A 23,033-nucleotide genomic window follows, 5' to 3' on the forward strand; every position below is an offset into this window, starting at 1 on the left:
TGGGCTATATAGTTTATTTGAATTGATAGTTGCCTATCTTTGAATAGAGACACCTTTATTAGGGAAGAACCATTCTCTGAATGTGATAAACAAATGTATTAAATGTTGAACAACCCCCCAAAAATGACAACTTTGGAAGATTTATTTAAGGGTGTGTTGTAAACAAAATTGATTAGAATCTCCAAGTGATAAGGTGCTAAATTTTTTAAATAATGGGAAAATGTAACAAAATTTACCATTTTAACAGTTTTCAAAGTGTACAGCTCAGTAGCATTGTTATGTGACTGTTGGCATTATTTTGATAAGTTTGTTTTTTAATTCTTTCCGGAAGGCACACCAAGAGCGACAACTGAAAGCTTTGAAGATGGTCTGAAATATCCGAAACAGATTAAAAGGGAGAGCCCTCCCATACGAGCATTTGAAGGTGCCATCACCAAGGGAAAACCGTATGATGGCATCACCACCATCAAAGAAATGGGGCGCTCCATTCATGAGATTCCACGGCAAGATGTTTTAACTCAGGAAAGCCGTAAAACCCCAGAGGTGGTCCAGAGCGCAAGGCCAGTCATTGAGGGTTCCATCTCCCAGGTAACTACAACCGGCTTCTTTTTGTCAGCTGTTCCACTTCAGACTGTGATATTCATGGATCATTTTAAAAAGCACGACTTAATAAGTAGTGCTCGTGAGGTCTGATGTCTTGGAAAGGCTTACATATGCTTTATTGTCCGAGTTCCCGTGTCTGTGTTGTGGAGTGGGTGTCGTGAGAAGGCGCGTAGCTCTGAATCGGCAGTGAGCCTGTGACAGAGACGTCCACACAGACCGTAGAGACCCCCAGAGCGAACCGTAGTTGCTGCGGGCCACACTGACCTGAGATGGAGAAATCTTCGGCTGCCTCGGGCTACCTGTGCTGTTTGTTTCTTTTAGGGTACACCAATAAAGTTTGACAGCAACGCAGGTCAATCTGCCATCAAACACAATGTCAAATCTTTAATCACGGGGCCTAACAAACTATCCCGTGGAATGCCTCCCCTGGAAATTGTGCCAGAGAACATCAAAGTGGTAGAGCGGGGAAAATACGAGGATGTGAAGGCAGGCGAGCCAGTGCGTTCCCGACACACATCGGTGGTAAGCTCTGGCCCCTCAGTTCTTAGGTCAACACTTCACGAAGCTCCCAAAGCACAACTGAGCCCAGGGATTTATGACGACAGTAGTGCCCGCCGGACACCTGTGAGTTACCAGAGCACCATGTCCAGAGGCTCACCTATGATGAACAGAACTTCGGATGGTGCGTTACTCTTCTGTCCTTGTCTGCTCGTTTTTATTTGCTTTCCCCAAATCTCTGGAAAATAGTAAATGTTAAATTGTTAGCTTTTGACTGTCACGAGATCTGTAGGTTATGCCGGATACGGGGGCTGTGTGGAAGGCTACCAAATTTAAAGCTGGTATAACTGCAGGTAAAATATCTAGTATTTTAATCAAGTGCAGGGTACACTGGATCCAGAAACGCTTTGGAATAAGTCCGTTCTTAGAGTGGATTTGCAGCTAATCCTACAAGGTTTTCTGGAAGTCAGTGTTGACAACCGTTTGTTCCGCGGCAGTCTGGTGTGGCGGGTGAAAGCTTAGGCCACAGAGCAAGACTGTCTAGAAGCGAATTAAGGGTCTTCCTACTGCATGAACTTGTACAAGGTGCTTAACTAAATGTAATATTAAGACTTCCCTCCCTGGGCTATTGTAAAGGTCACATGAGCTAATGTGTGTGAAGACCTTTAAAAGGAGAGAATGAGTAGTGCCTGGTATGCATGAAGGGCTTGGTAAATGCGAACTGTTGTCATTGCTGGTACTGTTACTGTTGGCACTGTAACTCCATGCCTCCTTGGGCTTTCTGCTGCCGGTGGGTACGTGAGTAAGGTAAGAGGCATTGCTTTTTACCGGGAGGTCCCTGAAATGGTATGCAGGCCTTATCAGTGTCCTCACTCATCATTTTAAGCTTTATTGCAATACATGTTTATTGAGGACTCACGTGCAAGGTGCTGGCTGGGACCCTGCGAGAGCTGTGGGGCTGCTGGGCAGCAGGCTGGTGACTGCAGAGCCTCGGGCCCAGTTTGGAGGAGAATTGCTGCCCAGGGAGAAGGCACTCTGTGTGAGCAAGCTGGGGCTCAGAAGGGACGTAATTCACCACCGTGATTTCTTAGTATCATCAGGCAGATTTGTGTAATCGTGGCAAAGTTGATATTATCAAAATATGAATAATTAGATGGTGAGGACTGCACAACACTGAACTGCACCCTTTAAAATGGTAAATTGTGTGTTCTGTGTGTTTTGTGACAATTATGAAAACATTTGAGGGTGATGGCCACTTTGTGTTGGGATATGGTAAGCATCAGGGGGATAATCCAACTGCTGATAACACCGTCTAAAAAGAGGAGGCTCCCAGAGGGAGGTGGGTGATACTGGTGAGCCCGTGAGAAAGTCTTTGTGGACGTCCGGAGCAAGGGAAAAGAGCGTAACTTCAGGACGAGGGGGCCGCAGGGAGGCGGGGTGACCCCGGCAGAGAGGGGACTGTGATTTGGCATCTGTACACTTGGGGTTAAAATTTTTTAATGTTACAGTCCTACAGAACCAGAATCATTTATAATGGGACTTAAAGAGGAGTGTCACACTTTGTTTTTAATCTTAACTATAGGTGATAAAATGCTGGTGTTGTGATCCAAGAGCCAGTGGCCTCCAAATCTCAAAAGCTTCTGCTAGTTCTTCACATTTGCATATTTTGCAAGATTAACTGTTAAATGTTTGGTGGAAGCAGATAAAAATATAAATATAGTCTGTATTTGGGTGATAAGTGGAGAAATACAGCTGACCCTTGAACAACATGGGTTTGAGCTGTGTGGGTCCACTGATGTGGATTTTTGTTTGTTTTTATACAGTGCTTTCTGTAAATGTACTCTTCTCTTATAATTTTCTTAACATTTTTTCTCTAGCTTATTGTATTGTAAGACTATAGGATATAATACATATAACATATAAAAGACGATGTGCTCATCAACTGTTTGTTACTGGTGAGGCTTCCAGCCAATAGTAGGCTGTTAGTTTTTGGGGAGTCTAACATTATGCATGAATTGTTGATTTTGGAGTGGTTGGCGCCTCTAACCTGGATTATTCAAGGGTCAGCTGTATAATCCTACTTCACAAGTTTTCTTAAGAAGTCATGGTGTTGGCCTTTTTTATTTTTCCAGTTACCATCTCTTCTAGCAAGTCTACCAATCATGAAAGAAAATCGACACTGACCCCTACCCAGAGGGAAAGTATACCGGCCAAGTCTCCAGTGCCTGGGGTGGACCCGGTAGTGAGCCACAGCCCCTTCGACCCCCATCACAGGGGCAGCACCCCGGGGGAGGTTTATCGGAGCCATCTTCCCGCGCATTTGGATCCCGCCATGCCGTTTCACAGGGCTCTGGATCCTGGTAAGCACAGAGTGGTCAGGATTTGTGGCAAAGAAGTGACATGCCTGTATGGCTTTTTAAGCTTTCTTTATTTATTAAAGTACAATGTGCAGACTGCTGCCCATATCGTTAGGGTGCAGCTCGTTGGCCTTTCACACGCTCCGCATCCCTGTGTTACCGGTTCCGAAATCCAGAAACGGAGTAGTACCGGCACCCATTACAGAACAAAACAAATAGGTACGGCGCTGGGTTAAGCGGATTGAAAAAGTGGGCACATGTGAAGGAGTATGCTTAAATGACACAAGCATACCTTAAACATTCTAATACAGTGTAGACATTCATTTCTCTCTCTCCCGAGGGACAGGAGCCCTGTCAGCTTGCCGGCCGCTGTCCCGACGCACCTGACGGGCCAGCCCCCGGTACCCGCCCCTCTCCCCCACCCAGCCTTCCTCAGATGTGTTTTCTGCTCACACCTCTCTTTCCTAAATTGCTCGCTTGTTGCATCCTTCAAGTTGAAACCGGGACACTGCGGTCCTTAGGGAAGGGATGTTCGTTACCACCACGCCAAGATTTCTGACGGTTAGTTCTGCTTGATAGTAGTGAGGTACCTGTAGAAAAAAGTGTACCTTATGTGGTTGTATCAGTGCCCTCAGATTGTCTGTCACTCACTTGAGAACAGTGTCAGAGGAACCTACACTTAGTTCTTCAGGGAGCGAGGCAGAAGTTCCACAGAGCTCACCAACAGTCTCACCCAGCTAGGAGAGTTCTGGGTGAAGAAAAGGGAAGCAGACATTCCAGAAAACTGGTCATTTGTTTTTCTAGGGAGAACGTATATATGTAAAATGGTTCACTCAAGTTTTCAGACAAAATTGAAGGTTTATACCTTCATGTAGTATTTATCATAGTCCTTTACTTTGTGGCAGTTTTATTTGTTGGTTATTTTTGAGCTTGAGCTGGATTCTAAATGTTTTGAGCATAGAGACATTACCTTCTACTTTCTACTGCACATACCTGCCCATTCCTAGCATCTCGTGTCCTGCTGTAACCTAGGGTAGTCAGACTGTGGCCAGGAGGCCAAATCCTGCTGCTGCCTATTTGTGTACATAAAGTTTTATTAGAACACAGGCACACATTTGTTGATGCTCTGTCTGTGGCTGCTTTCATGCTCTCGTGGGAGAGTTGAGTAGGTGAAATAGACTATCGGGTCCACAAAACCTCAGGGCTGGCCTTTAAGTTTGCTGTTGTCTGCCCGAAACATATGCGTTAATTAAATGCTTGTTGACTAGTCCTCGTCAGCCCCAGGGAAGCGTGCTCACTGAACGACTGGTCCTGCAGAAATAACTTTTCAGACACAGCCCCTGAGACTTAGGTGACAATGTAAGTTATGTGGCAGAGATTGAAAGTGAAACTAGTGAGGTTGTTTAGCTCCTATCCTACTGGTAAATGGGTTCATATTCCTATTGTGTCTAGTTTCTCTCCCTTTTCCATCACATTTTATTTTATCTATTTTTATATTTTAATCTGTTTTTTAACATTCACTTATTTTCTGAGAGAGAGAGAGTATGAATGGGGGAGGGGCAAAGAGAGAGAGGGAGACACAGAATCTGACGCAGGCTCCAGGTTCTGAGCAGTCAGCACAGAGCCCGATGCAGGGCTCAAACTCACGAACTGCGGGATCATGTCGTGAACCAAAGTCAGACACTCAACAGACTGAGCCACCCAGGCACCCCTTTCGCATCTGACTGTAGAACATATATTCCTGTTGCTGATGTGTCAGGGTCTAGGATGAATCTCCCTTAATCCGTTACATTCCCACCGCACCGAATAAAAGCTGCTCGCGCGTATCAGCTGGAGAGGAGAGCTCCACCTCTCTCTCTGTGATGTTCAGCAAAGGAACTTCTTGTGGACTAAATCAGCTGAATGCCTTTCTCTTGTTCTCTCCTCCAGCAGCTGCTGCTTACCTGTTTCAGAGACAGCTCTCACCAACTCCAGCGTACCCGAGTCAGTATCAGCTTTACGCGATGGAGAACACGAGACAGACAATCCTCAATGATTACATTACCTCACAGCAGATGCAGGTGAACCTGCGCCCAGATGTGGCCAGAGGCCTCTCCCCACGGGAGCAGCAGCTGGGTCTCCCGTACCCGGCAACGAGGGGTGTGTATCTTTGCGCGTCGGTTTCATAGAATGTGTTCTGTGTACCGAGTATCGATGGGTGTTTGTTGAATGAATGACGAAAAGAATGAAAAGGCAGCGATATCCTTGTAGCTTTTAGCCCTTGAAGGCAAATGAAGACATGTGTCCAGACGGGGTGTTTCAGCGAACACTACAATAACTAAACCAAGTCCTTGCGCTGGGTGTTGGAAATCATTGTTTTTTTCAGTTTGCTACCTTCCTCTGTAATCTGTTTGTGCTTTTAGGTTACTGGTATGGGGCGTAGTATTTCATAGCCTTACAAAGTAATAACCATCTGAACCATCTTTATTTGTACTATACTAAATATACTGTATAAAATATATGTATATAACGCTGGGTTATAGAGGTAAACCATATGAAATAGCCACATGCAGTTCTCTATCTTAGAAAGCCTGACATTTAACATAACTTTATTGTATTTGTCTTTTGAGCAGGAATCATTGACCTGACCAATATGCCTCCAGCAATTCTAGTGCCTCATCCGGGGGGAACAAGTACTCCTCCCATGGACAGAATCACTTATATTCCTGGTACACAGATTACGTTTCCTCCCAGGCCGTACAACTCTGCCTCGATGTCTCCGGGTAAGAGTCTGCGGCCACACGCCGCTCTGACGTGACCGCTGGGCCCAGTGCTGACAGCACAGCCTTCTAAGGCGTGTGCGGCACTCATCCCACATCTGGTCTGCTGTTTTCCCTTTAATATTTAGTAGTAGTTCTTCTTACATGCCGTCTGTCACCAGATACTCTAGAAATATCCGAAAAACTTGCGTTAGGCTTCATTTGGCCTCCCAAACTCTCAAACTTCCCACATGTGGAGTTTGGAGCATTGTGAAACATTTTCAGCCACTCGAGACTTTGAAAGCCGTGGGTACCTGACAGGTCGATGTTTCTGTCTTGAAGTGGCGGACCTCCCGTGTTTTACAGGCCACTCGACGCACCTCGCGGCGGCCGCTAGTGCGGAGCGGGAGCGCGAGCGGGAGCGCGAGAAGGAGCGGATGGCCGCGGCGTCCTCGGACCTCTACCTGCGCTCCGGTGAGTGCCCGGCTTTGTCCGCTGCGTGCCTGCTGCTGGGGTGTCCCGCTTCCCGCTGTGGGGACCCTGAGACAGAAAGTCATTGCCGGCCTTAAGTGAAGTCCAGGTGAAAGCACGTTCGGAGTTTAAATGGTGCAGACGTGAATTTTGAACAGGAAACTGAAAGCCGCCCAAGCAAGGGCTTGTGGGCACGAAGAAAGGTTGAAAGGTTGGTGAATATTCGGTGTTGGCGTGTCTAAAGAAACCCCGACTCTCACATGTCAAGTGGCAGTGTAAATAGGAAGAGTCTCTGCAAAGACAAAAACGTTTAAATAGCAGTCTCTCTCCTCGGAAGCTAGCATTGCTTGTATGAGCTGATGTACGGCTGGGAGAGAATTGCTGAAAGGTTCTCCCTGGGGGTGCCTGCTAAGGTGCCAGCGTGTCTGAGGGCAGAGGACAGAGGGGGCACAGAAGACCGGGAGTAGAGAGGGAGATTGAGATCTTCCCAGTGAGTCGTGCTGCCCAAGTCCAAGTTGTGGCTCTGTTAGGGGAGAGCTGAGTTCAAGGTCAGCTGCTGGAGACGTGCAGTTGGTGGAGCCGATTTGAGGGAGGGCAGTGGGAGTGATGATGTGTCCAAAGAGAGCTGGCCCAGAGAAACTGTTCCTGGGGGAGGGCGGGGCAGCCGGGGCAGTGAGCGCTGTGGTGGAGAGGACCCGCCTTGGACCCCGGCGGGGTGGCGGTCTCATCACGGTGTGGTTCTGGTCAGGGTGCTTAGACAGCTGCACCGAATGGGGTTTTGGAAATGGTAAACACACCAGAGTTTGAGGAAGAATCTGAGAGATGAACTTTTTAAACATTTTTTAAGATTTAAAAAAATGTTTATTTATTTATTTAGAGAGAGCACTCGCATGCGGGCGCGCGCACAAGCGCTGGGGAGGGGTGAAGAGAGAGAATCCCAAGCAGGCTCAATGGCTGTCAGAACCAAACCCTGGGCTTGATCTCACATACTGTGAGATCCCCACGCAGTGGAATATCCAAGTATAACTTTGACTCCTCCAAAACGTGACCGCCCGTAGCCTACTGCTGACTGGAAACCTTACTGCTGATACAGCCGATTACCACATACTTCATACGCGTCCATCACATTGTATGTGTATTTTACGTATTATATACTATGTTCGTGCAATAAAGTGAACTAGAGAAAAGAAACTGGTGAAGCGTGAGAAAACACATTTATAGTATTGTACTGTATTTTCAAAAAAAAAAAAATTCCGCATGTAGGTGGACCAGCAGAATTTAAATCCCTTTGTCCAAGGATCAGCTGGACTTCACTGTTGGTGTTAGTTTCTCGCAGGAATCAAGACAGAAGCTTGTCGGAAATGAAACTGACAGTAAACGATAGTGGATGTTTTTCTTTTGAGTTACTAGCGTGGTTTTATTACATCTTTATTGAGAAACTCTTACACAACATATTTCAAAAAAGGCCAAAAAGTGGGATATTAGGTGTCTTAATGTTTTCTCTTTTTAGGAATAATTAAGAAATTAGCAGTCCCTAATGGTTGCCGTCTCGACGTTCTTTCTTATGGCTTGTCTTTTCTTCCCTCTTCTTTATTTTAATTAATTAATTAATTTTTGGCCTTCACAGGCTCTGAACAGCCGGGCCGACCTGGCAGCCATGGGTATGTCCGCTCTCCGTCCCCCTCGGTGCGAGCTCAGGAGACCATGTTGCAGCAGCGACCTAGCGTTTTCCAGGGAACCAACGGAACCAGTGTAATCACACCTTTGGATCCAAGCGCTCAGCTACGAATCATGTGAGTCTCCCGGACACATTAGGACCAAGGACGGACCGACAGACCGTCTTGTCTCTTAAGTATAGCTCGTACATCTCCTTGCCTGGTGGGCCCCGCGCCTCCCCCAGCGCGCCCCCTAGCGGCCGCCCTTCACGGAGCTGTGTGTGATTTGCTTCTGTCCGCAGGCCGCTGCCCGCCGGGGGCCCGTCGATAAGCCAGGGCCTGCCGGCCTCCCGCTACAGCACCGCTGCCGACGCCCTGGCCGCCCTCGTGGACGCCGCAGCCTCCGCCCCCCAGATGGAGGTTTCCAAAACAAAAGAGAGTAAGCATGAAGCTTCCAGGTTAGAAGACACTTTGAGAAGCAGGTCAGCAGCAGTTAGTGAGCAGCAGCAGCTAGAGCAGAAAAGCCTGGAGGTGGAGAAGAGATCTGTTCAGTGTCTGTACACTTCTGCAGCCTTTCCAAGTGGCAAGCCCCAGCCTCACTCTTCAGTAGTTTATTCCGAGGCTGGGAAAGATAAAGGGCCTCCTCCAAAGTCCAGATATGAGGAAGAGCTAAGGACCCGAGGGAAGACTACCATTACCGCAGCTAACTTCATAGACGTGATCATCACCCGGCAAATTGCCTCGGACAAGGATGCGAGGGAGCGTGGCTCTCAGAGCTCAGACTCTTCTAGTAGCTGTATGTATCTCCATCTGAGTTTTGCAATGTGATATCTGAGTAAAGAATTACTTTCTTCTTTAGGTAAAGCAGAACTATATGGTATAAAGAAAATCCTGACCTTGCTCATAATTGTAATGGAAGGGGTTTGTGGGTTGGTAGTGCAAAAATGTCTCTCCTGCTGTTTGTCGTGACGATTTAAACTTCACTTCCTGAAGCACGCCTATCCGAGCGTTTTCCAGGAGAACCCTATGCCTTTATAAAGGTAAAGCCGGGAAGCAGGACAGAGCTCGTTAACATTTTCTGGCATCTGAAAAGTGGTAGATGTGTCGTCAAGCTCTGTGCTGCGAAGGCCTTGGCGTCTTTTAGGATGTGGTTCCGTGTTTGATATCCCACAGCCTCTTACATCCTTGAGATACAGATTTTTAAAAAGTGAGACCACCGTATGACTGGTAATTGGTATTTACGTTACACCTTTCTTGCAAGTTGGATTTAAAAATTTTTTTCTCACATTATTTATTGCTCATGCTCATTCCTTCTTTATGCGTATCCTCATATTCTGTGCTCATTTTCTAAAATTGTTCTCGTGTATTTGTTTTTTAACTTCCTTTTAATTCCAGTATAAACATACAATGTATTAGCTTCAGACATTCAATGTAGTGATGCAGCGCTTCTGTACAGGACTCAGTGTGCCTCACGATTAGCGTTCTCTTGTCCTCACCACCGATTTCCCCCACCCTCCGCCCCCTCCCCGCTGGTGACTGCCAGTTTGCTCTCCACAGTTGGATTTTGATCAAGTCTGGTTAATCATTTTGACATCTACCCTCTTAAGTCCATAAGGGTTCACAGGTCTACAGTGAGATGCTGGAAAAGTTACTTTGAATTTATTGTTAACAGCTGCCTAAATTCTGTATGGAATTCCTGAAGGAAGCAGCAGGTATTTGAGCGCGTATCAGCTAATGCTTACAGTAACTCTACCGTACGTAGTCCTGTCTCTGCTGTTTCCATTAACGAGACTGAACAGAGTTGGAGATTTCTTGTGCACCAGCATGCGACGTGTAATTCTTTTTACCCCTGTGCCTAATTATTATTTGTTTGGGTAAATATGTACCCCATGGCTGAGGTTTTGGGAGAGAAGGGGGCAGCTTGGTGGTCTGTTGTGTAGACAGAAAACTTCTGTTAGCCTGGGATTATGAAGACCTGCAAAATCGGTATTACACATGCAGAAACTTGTAACTGGGGAAGATCTGGGAAGATTGGGAGTTAACGAGAACAGGGGCTCCAGCCTGTGGCTTACTGAATGCAGTGGCACACGGATTTCTAGTCACTGGAGAGCCCCTCTTTTCAGGTGGCATGATGAACCTGACCTTGCTCTTGGGAGTTTGACCTTCAGAAGGTCTGAAAATAGAAAATCTGTCTTCTCTTCTGACGGGGGTTAACTTTTTTATCACTGGGTAACTGGCTTGCATGAAGCCCACAGGCTATTTACAGTTCCTCAGTATTCAGTTCAGAGCCTCCCTCCCCCTGTAGGTGAAGCACAGCGCCTGCGCCTTCGGCTTCAAGAGGACTGTGTGCACAGCTTAACATTAGGCAGTCTGTTGACTGTATATTGGATGTGGTGAGCAGATTCAGGATGCTGGGTATTTAAAGTGATGAAGGCCAATGGCTACAGATGTTGCAAAAGAGTATATATTACTTTGAATATAGTGATTTATTTTAGTTCCTGAAAGATCATTTCCATCCCAGTTATCAGGTTCCCGTTCTCCTGAGCATATGAGAACCCAGCTAATTACAGCTTGCATGGCCTGGTAAAGGGGTGGGAGCCTGGTACTAGAGTTCATTCCGAGCTTCCATCTCTGTGTCTAGGATCCACTGACTGATCACACTGGCTGACCCAGCCAGTCAGAGACCCTTTGGGCCTATTACAGTGTTCTCGGATTCTTTGGTACAGCCTGTAGATGCAAAGAGCACTCTATAAAGTCAGAAGGTTCCGGAACAGGTGACATGGGCCTCTCCCATCCTTCTGAGCCCATGACAAGGCTGGGGACAGCTGCCTGGGCCCTCACTGCACTGATCCTGGTTTCCTAGGAACTGCTGCGTCGAGGGGCTTCTCTGATGTGGGCGTCCTTTCTGCCAGGACAGTGCATTGGCTACTTTTCAGACCTACCCTGCCATTTGTGTGTTTTCACATGTAACAGTGCCAAGAAGTTGTTTGAAATGAGTAATACTTTTTGTCAGCAGTACTCCGATGATTTGTGAAAATGGTTATATAATGTTACTTTACTTTAATCTGTAGCTTTAAACTCATGGTAAGGAAGCCACTGTGTAGCCTTAAAGTCCCTTCTAAGAGCTGATCGTCCACAGAGTTGTAATTATTGGAAGCGAACTGTTGGGATCTACCCTCTGAGAAAGGTCCTTCTTGGGGGTCTTCTCCAGCTCCCAGCAGAATGTCACAAGTCTGTCCCCTGCCTGCCTCGCCCAAAGGTCTTAGAGGCCACACGGTTTCAGTAAACCTTGAAACCCACAGAGACAGGGGACACGGAGGAAGCACTTGCAGACCAGAAACCAGTGCATTGAACTTGTTGCTTGTTATCACTAACCTGGGTGCCATTGAAAGCTTCTGAGAATAAAAACCAAAAATATGCTAGTAGGTTTGAAGAACTTGAACTTTTGAAACTTCCCATAGGATTAGTTTTAAAATAAGGTTCTTTCCTTTCCTTCAAGTATCTTCTCATCGGTATGAAACGCCCAGCGATGCCATTGAGGTGATCAGCCCCGCCAGCTCACCGGCACCGCCCCAGGAGAAGCTGCAGGCCTACCAGCCAGAGGTGGTGAAGGCAAACCAAGCCGAAAGTAGGTGTTTTTCAGCCACCAGTTTACCTGTTCTCATATTTGCATATGTCATTTGCTTCTGGTCATCTGCCCCAGACAATGTGCAGGAATGCCTGGTTTTATAGGTTTGGTCTTAGTCTTCATGGGAGTCGGCTTTCGAAACATTTAAGACTGCACTAACAGAAAGTTATTTTTAAGCTTTTATTGATTTATCTTTTGTTTATATTTAATGATACATAAAATAGTTGATATTTTGTTTCCCCCTGCTTTCAGTTTATACTAGTCCTGATAAGGATTTTTTTCCCTCCAAAATTAAGACCATGAATTCTGTTTAGTGATGGCACGACATCCCTCCCATGTGTCCCCGAGTTATGTGTGATCCCTGACAGAGAGAGGCAGGGGGGTTCCCGAGTGAGACATCCACCTGCCTGTCCTCCATTAGGTGAAGCCAGCAGACCCTACGAAGGACCATTACATCACTACCGACCTCAGCAGGAACCCCTGTCCCCACAGCAGCAGCTGCCCCCCTCCTCACAGGCCGACGGGGTGGGGCAAGTGCCCAGGACCCACCGACTGATTACACTTGCTGATCACATCTGTGTAAGTTCTTCTGTTCATACCTCTGTTTTTGACCATGCGGAAGGGACCTTTCACAGAGAATCACAAAAGAGATGTCCAGGTCTTGTTTAGGCTACGTTTTCGGGCAAGAACTCTGTGGATTTAACCAAGTCCTTCTTTCCTCATTCACAGCAAATCATCACACAAGATTTTGCTAGAAATCAAGTTTCCTCACAGCCTCCCCAGCAGCCTCCCACTTCTACATTCCAGAATTCACCATCTGCTTTGGTGTCCACACCTGTGAGGACTAAAACATCAAATCGTTACAGTCCGGAATCCCAGTCTCAGTCTGTCCACCATCAAAGACCAGGTTCAAGGGTCTCTCCAGAAAACCTTGTGGACAAATCCAGGGGAAGGTAGGTTTTTTTCCCCCCCTTTAAAGTTTATTTATATTGAGAGAGAGCGTGGAGTGCAGTTGTGGGAAGGGTGGAGAGAATCCCAAGCGGGCTCCGAGCTGTCAGCGCAGAGTCTGACGCGTTGGTCGATCTCATGAACTAGATCAGGACCTGAGCCAAAGTCAAGAGTCAGAAGCTTAACGGACTGAGCCACCCACCTGTGGTGCCTCAGTATGGTTTTTATTTCAAACTGTATGCACATTTCCCAAGAGTAAAACAATTTGAATATACCTACAAGATCGGGGATTAATTTCTTATACCTAAAGTTTATTCACCTTCACTCCTTGGGAAGTACAAATGAAGATTTTTCCTCTGTTCTTGGAATGTTCACTTTCTGGGCAGTTGGTACTGTATCTTTTTAATGTGTATTCAAAAGTCAAGTTCTGCATCTTCCATGGAAAGGAGGTGATAGTTTCAAGTTTGATAAATCAAGAAAAGTATAATATTATTTAGTTTAGAGGTAACTACCAAAGAACTAAAAGAAAAATAGTAAAAAAAAAAAAAAGGCCACCTGTTTGGATGGCATTGATTGGGAAAGGAAATGACGGGTCATGTACCTATATATAATTATACTTAGAGGTCACAGGTGACTTAATAATCACTAAGCCAAAACCTCGTTTTGATCTAAATACTATGTTTATACGCTTTATCTTTACCAACATGGTATCCAGAGGAAGGATAGGACCTTGCAGAGAATCGCTCAGCCTAGCAGGGGTAACTGGAGTCCGTCATGACCCGTCTGACAGGCACTCAGGGTTCAGTTTGGACTCTGGTCCTTTATCTTTTACCTTCATGGGGGAAGACCCGTTAAGTGTTGACTGATTCAGAGAGAGAGGTCAAAGCCTGGAGGGCTCACTGGAGTAACAAGAGCAGGATGGTGGGGTATGATGGTGAAGCGCACGATGACCTTGACCTCCCACGGATCTGCCCGTCCCGGGTTGTCATGTGCCACCAGCAGTGCCCGGACATGGACAAAGCAGCGGCAACTGACCTTTTGGTAACCAGGTATATAGTGAAGATCTGAGGCAACTTTTCTTCTGATATGAACCAGTGACTTTTATTCCTTTCTCCTGAATGACGTAATGAATGAACCAGTTTTAGACTGTGTAGGGTGATTTGTAGGGAGGCCCCAGGAGCACAGTCTAATATTTTATACGTTACTATACCAGGCCTGGAAAGTCCCCAGAGAGGAGTCACGTCCCTTCCGAGTCCTACGAGCCCATCTCCCCACCCCAGGCTCCAGTCGTGCACGAGAAACAGGACAGCGTGCTGCTCCTGTCGCAGAGAGGCGCAGAGCCCGCAGAGCAGAGGTGAGGCCAGCCGCTCCGGGTCAGGTGTATGCCTGCCCCGGGCCTTCTCTCCCTTCTGGGTTCCTGGTCAGGGAACCTGGACTGGGTAGTCTCCGTTTTCCTGGTGATCTAATACCAGTGGATTTTAGTGGAAAAGTTCCATCCATTTAAACAGGTTATAGAAAAAATTGTTCACTATTCCTGAAATTAAGCCTTTCTAGATCTTTTTTTTAAATACACATTTAATTTTTTTTAATGTTTTTTTTAATTTATTTTTGAGCGACATAGAGAGACAGTGTGAGCAGGGGAGGGTCAGAAAGAGAAGGAGACAACAGAATCTGAAGCAGGCTCTAGGCTCTGAGCTGTATGTCAGCACAGAGCCCAACGCGGGGCTCGAACCCACGAACCGTGACATCATGACCTGAGCCAAAGCTGGACGCTTAACTGACTGAGCCACCCAGGCGGCCCTCTAGATATCTTTTAAAAAAAAAAAAAAAAACAACTTTTTGGTCCACGTGGTCAGCTGCCGACTGAAGCCCTGTTTGAGTGTTGATCGGACACCAAGCCTTGTGGACGGGAGGTCCTAATGAGCATCTTCACTGAACTGCGTTATGTCCTTTTACTTCCCTATTTCTACCCCAACCCAACCCCTGTGAATTACTCGGTTTTTATTCCCATTTGGATTAGAAACCTTTGATTTGGCCTGGTCCACTATCCCCAGAGTGATTTGTCTGGAACTCCTGGAATCAGGCTCTAAGCCATTAGGCTGGTCCTTTATGAGCAGGTTCATGCTGCTCGTCTGCTTTCCTGCCGCGTCCCCCCCCATACTGCACTCTGTGTCCATGTCAAGCTGCTTACGGTGCCCTGAATTCCTTTCTGTCCCTATGCGTGCTGTTTCCCTGGTGTAGAGCACCCTCCTCTTGTGATGCTCCAGGAGGCGAATCCAGGATGTTACCGTGGTCAGTTAGAGGGAGGCTCCAGCTTTAAACCCAGGTCTCACTCCAAACTGCTAGTGCATTTCTTACAATGTGTTCTGAGTTATTTACGTATGGTCTATATTCACGGGCAAGCAAACAGGTACTGGTACCTTTCAACAAAATGAGGAAAACCCATTTTTAGAAAGCTGATGATGTTCAATTGAATTATATGTTTACAGGTTTTTCCTTCAGTTTGTGACTGTTTTGAGGACAGGGCCCACATCCTGCTCCTTTTCCACCACGTGTTTGTCTCTCTTTGGCACACGGCCAGCAGCCTTCCATTCGTCCTTTGCTATCCTCTCCAGCTCTAGCTAGATCATCGTGGTTAAAGGAAACTTGGGTTTTTAAAATGTGTTGTTAGTCCAGGAAGCTGCAGATGATGGTGAATCCTTTACACGAGACTCATCTGGTGGGAGGTGTGCAGTGATTTAACAGGCGGTTTTCTTTCTACGTCCTAGTTCTTCTGTCGAGGCCCCAAGTTTTGACTGCTTAGGTATGAGCTCCTGCTGTTTTATAGGCGAGTCGTGCTATTAGTTGTAACTTCTTGTACTTCGTAGCAGTTCTGCTGGGAGAGTAGTTCCCAGTTTATGTGGCAGCTACAAACACACCAGTGCCTGTGCTGGTAAGCAGACGGCTTCCTGTTAACATCACTGGTTGATTATTCAGCCTTCTTTATGAGTGTCCATCCTAGATTATCTCCATTACAGCCCTAATTTTATTAGTGTGCTAAGTATCTGTGTCCTCGTAGGTGACGTAGGGCTGTAGCCACAGACACAAGACTGGGAGGCGGGGGTTTTCCCACGTGCTCTGTGAACGCCCCCCAGGGTAGCACACGATGAACCAGACATAATAGGCATCACTGTGTCCCCACAGGAATGATTCCCGCTCACCAGGGAGCATAAGCTACTTGCCTTCCTTCTTCACCAAGCTTGAGAACACGTCGCCCATGGTTAAATCAAAGAAGCAGGAGATTTTTCGTAAGTTGAACTCCTCTGGTGGAGGTGACTCTGACATGGGTAAGTGGGATTTCTTTCACGGATCCCCAAATAAAACCTGCAGTAATAATCGTATCTCCGGTGTTGCTTCTCACGCGATCCTTGAGCTCGAAGGCTCTGTAGGTGTCTGTCCAACTGCATTTGATCTTAACGTTTCTTCTCAAACGTCTGCCAGTACGTGAAGATTGCCTGCTAGAGAGCACACCTTGCTTTCTGAAGCTGTCCGTTTTCTCTTTGAACAAGTGTGGGGCTGGAATAGCTCTTCATAGTTTGTGGGGCTTTTTTTTTTTTAGCCATCAGTCTTAGTTTTATCCATTTGGGCTCACGTGACCACTCCACAGCCATTCGAAGACCGATCCGTGTCTTTCAAGTCTTCTGTCCGTAAACATCCTGTGTCATCAGCTGTTCACACTGCTGGTTCTGAGTGTCCCTCCACAGAAGACCACGTTAGCTTAGCCTTTCAGTAGGTTCTGAGTAGCGTGGTATGCTCTGCCCCAAAGGCATCACTTTTTGGGGAGCCTAGCTTGTATTAGGGTGTTTGGCAACCAGTCCACAGTTAGGACATAGAGCACCTAATATGAGCACAGATATTTCAGGGTCTCCTGATGCGCTCCTGCTCTGGATCCTGCCTTTCCCTTGCTGTACTTTTGGAGTCACTAGCTCCAAGTTTGCATGTGTGCCCCAGTCACTTTTCCTACCCCAGCAGTGTCTTTCTGGATCTCTGTTCAGTCATTCAGCATTCATCTGCAAATGCGATCAGTGCACCATGTGAAAACAGAAGAACAAGAGTAATGGCCGTGAACAGTTACGTAGTTCTGTGACTCTGGGCACTCGTAAACACGTACGGGCGCGTTTACTCCTCGCCGCAGCCCTGCACGCGATACGAGTGATTGTCTCCATCGTGCAGATGGGGAGACCTAGGGGGGTTTAATAACCGGTGCAACTGCCTAACTGGCAAGTGCTGGCGCAGTGGCCCCGCTCTGGCATGCCAACTCCACGCCTCTGGTGGTGTGCTCACTGGCTGCCGGCAGTTCTGTACTCACGGCACCGTCCCCTGCGTCACTGGTAGATACTCAGTAGGAAAAGCTCTGTGGCATCCAGACCTTCCCTTGGGGCTGATACGCATGCGCTACCTGGAGCCTCCCTCCGCCCTGTCACTCTGCACTCAGCCATCGCTCAGTCGTGCTTCTCCGTCTTTTGCTCAAGTACCTCCAGTGACGCGGCGAGAGCTGTTGGATCTGGGTATGCCACAGTCTGCTTTATTTCTGTGATCTACGACCTACTAGTCTCCCGACCCTGTCAAAAGAAAGGAGATGGTGGGCTGTGAACTACAAACTGCCAGGTGGACGTGTGTTTGGATCTGACACTTTGTGATTAATAAAAGTCGAACATCGGAGAGGACAAAAGGATGAGCCCGGTGTCAGTTATTGTTGTGAACTTTCTCTTAAAGATAAACATTTAGAATATTAGCCAGCACTGCTGTCAGGCTAACAATATCCTTTCTTTAAAAAATAATTACATTTTTCTGTAATTTTCTGCTCGATTCAGCGGTCCCACCGAGGACATCAGTGATTTCATTCTAAAAACATTGCAAGGCTTTTAAACTGACTTTATTTCGTCTCCCGTAAGCCATTTTCCCCTTCTCCAAATAGTCTCTTCTCTTGGCTTTCAGATACTATGTTCTTCTTTTTCTCTTCTACTCTGGACATTTCTTGTATGTGGTTAGCAGCTCATTCTGGCCCTGCTGGCCCTGGAATGGTTTTCCCAGCGCTCTCCTCACGCACCAGAGCCTCTGAACCCTCTCACCCGCTCCGGGGGTTAAATGGTGTGCTGAGAACTCCGAGGCTTGTATCCAGAGTAGAGTTCAGCCTTTTCTGTGAAGCTTTACTCAAGTGTCTTCGAGGACCTCATGTCTTCTTGCGTATTTGGCTTCTTAAATGTCTAAAAAGGAATTCACATTCTACCTCTCCAACAGAGAAGTGCGCTGTCCCCGCACTTCCTTCCACTGCGGCTCCACTGGCTGCCCTCCCTCTGTACCTCGTCCTGTTGAGTCGGTCTCCCCATTCTCTCACACATGTGCCCACCTGTTTTAGCCAGGGGTCCTCACACTTGAGTCACTATCCTCGTCCCTGGAGTGCTTGTTAAGCATGTGAGCCACAGGCCCCAGGATTCAAAGTTGACACTTTTCCTGAGGCGCACAGGTGCTTCTGTCCTGACGGCCTCTGATGGTAAACTCCAGAGGTAAAGTACAGGATTGTAGTGTTCTCATTGGATGAAAAATATGAAATCGTCTTTATCTGACCATTTTGATCGGTAAGAAGGTGATTTTATTATGATTCAAGCAGATAACTGCTAAATACATACTTATCAAGTGAATGAAGGAATCCTATTCCACAAATGTCTGTGTATTCGTCACTTTGTACTTTTTCAGATTGTTTATTTACCGCAAGTGTCACCTGACCCACGAGTGGGGACAGTCACTGGTTTATATAGTTCTTCCTGGAGATTCTTCTCCTCCTCCTGTTGCCAGTTTAAAGTCGCCCTCATGCAGGAAGGTCGTTTCCAGCGCACGCAGCCCGGCTTCAGAGCGGCCTCCTCTCCAGGAAGTGCCCCCCCCCTGCCGCGGACGCCCCCAGAGCTCCCACCCCGCTGCCCTCTTCCCTTTGGAGTTCTCGGCAGCAAGTTGAAGTTATGGTGCAAACACCATTTACTTTCCCAGATTCCTTCCACTTCAGTCTCGGTGCTTTATAGGTAGTTCCCAGGCTGCCTCACCTGTTGTCACAAAAACTGCGCACATGACAAATTGAGGGCTCATCTTGTGCCTGTGGGAGTTGCTCCCAGTGAATCGTGGTGGTAAAGCCCACCCATGGCGGGGCCTCGAGCGGCCGGCCTTCCCGGGGCTCAGCCCAGAGGCCACGCCCCTTCCCTGGCCAACTGGACCCCTCTCCTATTGGTGTTCTCCAGCAGTGCAAATGCTCTTGTCCTCCTCTGGGCACATGGGTCCTGTTCAGATTTTCCCACATCATCCAATTTTTTATTGCCTGATTTATTTTTTAAATGATTATTTCTTTAACTGATGAAAAATAAGGTTGTGATCATGGGAAATAAAAAGGTTAATTTCATTGTAGGATTTTGAGACCTTATTCTTTCAGTTTACGTGATCATCACATCTCCGTTAACTCGAATGTTTGTTTAAATACAGCAGCCGCACAGCCAGGAACGGAGATCTTTAACCTGCCAGCAGTCACCACGTCAGGTAAGGTTTGAAGTGCACTTGCCAGTACGAAGGTGGTGTGTGGGGGCAGCCAGTCCCCCCGCGCCCCCGCCCCCCGCCCGCCTGCACACCCGGGCGCTGCTCCAGTCTGCGGAAACACAGGCCGGGCGAGAAAGCAGCAGTGAAAAGGGAGCGGAGATTCACTAAACACTTGCTGCAGATACATGAACAAAGACCGTCAAGACCACTAAAGAAGGGTGTAGGAACTAGGGAGCTGACAAGAGGGGAAGAAAGGGGCTGACCCATTCATTTGGCAGAGACAAACGAAGTTTGCTGGGGGAGGGATTCGGGCGTGCCCGCGTGGGCTCCTGCGGTGTTGCAGGCAGCCGCCGGGGCCGTGTGTCCCCTGGAGTCCCCTTGCCCGTCTCCTCTGCTTTTCGGAATTAAGCAGAAAGGGCGTGCTGGTCTCTTTCAGGCTCAGTTAGCTCTAGAGGTCATTCTTTCGCTGATCCTGCCAGTAACCTCGGGCTGGAAGACATCATCCGGAAGGCGCTCATGGGAAGCTTTGATGACAAGGTTGAGGAGCACGGAGTCGTTATGTCTCAGCCCGTCGGCGTGGTGCCCAGTGGCGCCAGCACCTCCATTGTGACCAGTGGGGAGACCCGCAGAGAGGAAGGGGGCCCGTCCCCTCATTCAGGTACAGTGTTCATTCCTGTGCCCTGCTGCTGCCTTTCTATTTCCAAGCTGTGGTGCGTCACCAACACATTCCATCTCCTGTGCTCCCAGCGTCCACTCTTGACCCCTCAGACATTTTAGTAACATGAACACAAGTTTTAAAAGGACAGAGATTTCTATGCCGAATGTCGCCTTTCCTGGTGCTTTTTTTTTTGTTTGCATCTAGTCCTTATCTGGAGCGACGTGTTTTAACTGTACTACTAGTGCAGGGCCTTTCTCCTTTTGAATAAAAGGGACTTTCTATTGTAACAAAAAGGACAGGCTCAGCATAGAAGAATTGTAATCCATAGAAGAAAGAGGCAGGGGAAAAAAAAACCCCTTCAGATCACATCATCCAGAAAGCTACTGTTCTTGTCTGAGAAGCATCATTCTGAGTGTCTGCACGGACACTGAAAGGATAGACGTCAGAACCAATCACTCATGTGTCCTGGTAAAAGCAAGCACACAAAAAACCGTGACTCTAGGCTCTGAAACCCCTTTTTCTTAATCTTTGGGAACTAGGATCTCTTATGCTGAAAAATTTACCGGTAGGTCAGTGGTGTTCCGGGTTTAGTTTAGGGCTTTTTCTTGTTCTCAAGCAAAAGATCTCACTAAGGTTACAAGGACCAGAGAGATCTGAGGTTTTTATTTACTTACACCTCTGTACATTTTAGGGCCATGTGGATTCACTGCCTGCTCAGAAGCAGGAGTGCTGTCTTCCCCTCTCTGCTCCCACCTCCTGATTTGTATTAACTGTGTGTATTTGATGGTGGTAACATTGGTGGTGACACGAGTGATCTCCGTCACGTGACCCTTCTGTCGTGACATTTCTTTCTGGTACGGTTCTCACACTCCCTTTTCTCTGAAGCTGCTGTCCTCAGAGACTGTGCCCGCCCAGGAATGTCTTCTTGCTGCCTTGATACCGGAAGTGACACTGTAGCACCTTTCTCGAAACAGCCCATAGACACTATTCCATCCCCCCACCCCCAGCATCAACAGCCGTGTAAGAGTAAGGCCAGACGCCCCCCTTTTTGGCAGGTGACAGTTTTATCTGCCCAAAGAAGCCTCTTTGCCTCCGTCTAACAAGTCATTGTGTCAGTGTTCATTCTGCGTCACTTTCCTGACCGCAGGGAGGCCGTTTGCATCCGCAGGCTGATTTCTACACTCCTGTGAACATTCTACTATTTTGCCTCTTTTGTTGGGCTTTTCATCTCAAAAACAGAATTACATTTTTGCCAGTCTTTGTCCTCCAGATTTGTTACTCCTGAGTTATTTCAGTCCTCTTGGTCTCTGTCCCTTTTACTGTAGCTCACATTTCCTTTTGTACTAATGCCCTTCTTGTCGTGTGTGTTCTGATCCTTGCTGTATTTTGCTTCCTAAACTTTTCACCTCAACCTTATGATGATGATCTATTCTTTACAAAAGGAGCTCATTTGTGTTTTGAAGTTTTTCTTCCGGAAGCATCTTTTCCCTTCGTCCCACTCTGTTCTCTTCCTGACCATCGGGGACCCGCCTCGCTTCTCTGTGCAGTTCCAGCAGCCTCCCACCCACGTTGTTCTGGGCGCTGCAGGGCTTGGGCGGGGGGAGCGCTTCTGCGGGGCCGGAGGTGCACACCTGCTGCTCACCTGGGCTCTGCCCTCTTCAGACTTCGTTTCCACGTTCTGTTCCAGAGCCCCGTCAGGGGCCCCCACTCCTGTGAGCTTCTGTCCACCGGAGCCTGGAGCAACAGGGCCACCAAGACTTGCCGAGCTTCTTCTGGGGACGCGTAGCATGACCACGAAGGGGTTTCTGGCCCACACGTTTTTCTTTTGACATAAAATTTCCTTGGGGTGGTGTGTGCTTCTCCGCTTCTCTCTAAACTGATGGGCAAGGAGGTAGTTAAGTGAGGAGTTAAGATTTTCATCAGCCTGCTTTAATTTCCATAGCAGTTTCTGTGCTCCAAGACCAGGAAATAAATGATGTTCCAGAAATATAATTTCCTTGGTTCCATGTTTTTCAAGGTTATGGCATGAGGACATACCCCTTTTGCTTTAGTTGCTACAAGTAAATTCTGGCTTTTACATAGTAACTTGGAAACTTGACTGGGTCCTAGGATCTGGGTTCTTCGTGCTGCCTTCATCCTCCTGCTCTCTCTCAGCAGTGCATTAACCCATCGCACTTGGGTAGGTTTGTAAGTTGAGAGCATAATTACTATATGTCAAGAGTTAATTTATTTCACTTTTAGGAGGAGTTTGCAAACCAAAGCTGATCAGCAAGTCAAACAGCAGGAAATCTAAATCTCCCATCCCTGGGCAAGGCTACTTAGGAACTGAAAGGCCCTCTTCCGTCTCCTCTGTACATTCAGAAGGGGATTACCACAGGCAGACACCAGGGTGGGCCTGGGAAGACAGGCCCTCCTCAACAGGTGAGGAACTTACTGCTGGAAAGGAGTCGTAAAGTACTTTTTGTCAAAGCCTTGGCTAGTGCTTCTAAGCTCAGCAGCTTTGGAAAGCTCAACTTCCAATTGTTGTTATCAAGTAGGATTCCACTTTCCAAAACACACTGAATGCATGGAATCTTGAAAATTCAGAGTGCAGGGTCCGACTACCACGAACAGAATCTCCATTCCCCTCACTTCTGTGTGCTGGGAGAGCCAGCACATGCCACGTGCAAAGCTGCAAAGTCTGTGATTTCAGCTTTTCCATAAACGACACCTGTACGTGAAGGGCCCCTCCCAGGCCTCACCCTTAGCTTCTCTACAGACATTTTTAGAGAAGGTTCTTAGGGAAATACTAAGATATCAAAGTAAGAAATGGAAATAGTGTAAAAATTCATCTCTGTTGAAGGTTCACTTCTACAAACTGATGAAAAACCATGGTCTAGGACATTTACGAATGTTTTCCTTTTTGTGTTTGCTTGTAAG

At 47.3% G+C, this 23,033-nt stretch overlaps 1 protein-coding gene across 14 annotated transcripts in view; it reads left to right on the forward strand.

Moving 5' to 3' along the window:
* Positions 1 to 23,033, forward strand: part of NCOR1 (nuclear receptor corepressor 1) — a 159,439-nt gene that overhangs the window by 134,314 nt on the left and 2,092 nt on the right. For 7 of the 14 annotated variants that reach the window (XM_029928085.1, XM_029928086.1, XM_029928093.1 and 4 more), the window contains 16 exons: positions 332 to 588; positions 925 to 1,285; positions 3,234 to 3,461; positions 5,388 to 5,597; positions 6,071 to 6,220; positions 6,563 to 6,670; positions 8,295 to 8,460; positions 8,625 to 9,118; positions 11,822 to 11,950; positions 12,372 to 12,529; positions 12,680 to 12,903; positions 14,112 to 14,252; positions 16,082 to 16,224; positions 19,406 to 19,459; positions 19,893 to 20,114; positions 22,356 to 22,535. In XM_029928085.1, coding sequence (XP_029783945.1) covers positions 332 to 588; positions 925 to 1,285; positions 3,234 to 3,461; positions 5,388 to 5,597; positions 6,071 to 6,220; positions 6,563 to 6,670; positions 8,295 to 8,460; positions 8,625 to 9,118; positions 11,822 to 11,950; positions 12,372 to 12,529; positions 12,680 to 12,903; positions 14,112 to 14,252; positions 16,082 to 16,224; positions 19,406 to 19,459; positions 19,893 to 20,114; positions 22,356 to 22,535 — 3,225 coding nt within the window. The remainder of the gene's footprint in view (positions 1 to 331; positions 589 to 924; positions 1,286 to 3,233; positions 3,462 to 5,387; positions 5,598 to 6,070; positions 6,221 to 6,562; positions 6,671 to 8,294; positions 8,461 to 8,624; positions 9,119 to 11,821; positions 11,951 to 12,371; positions 12,530 to 12,679; positions 12,904 to 14,111; positions 14,253 to 16,081; positions 16,225 to 19,405; positions 19,460 to 19,892; positions 20,115 to 22,355; positions 22,536 to 23,033) is intronic. The other 7 variants (XM_029928098.1, XM_029928099.1, XM_029928088.1 and 4 more) reach the window with 5 other exon arrangements.

Source organism: Suricata suricatta, chromosome 17, assembly GCF_006229205.1.
Source record: "Suricata suricatta isolate VVHF042 chromosome 17, meerkat_22Aug2017_6uvM2_HiC, whole genome shotgun sequence".
Taxonomy (NCBI): domain Eukaryota; kingdom Metazoa; phylum Chordata; class Mammalia; order Carnivora; family Herpestidae; genus Suricata; species Suricata suricatta.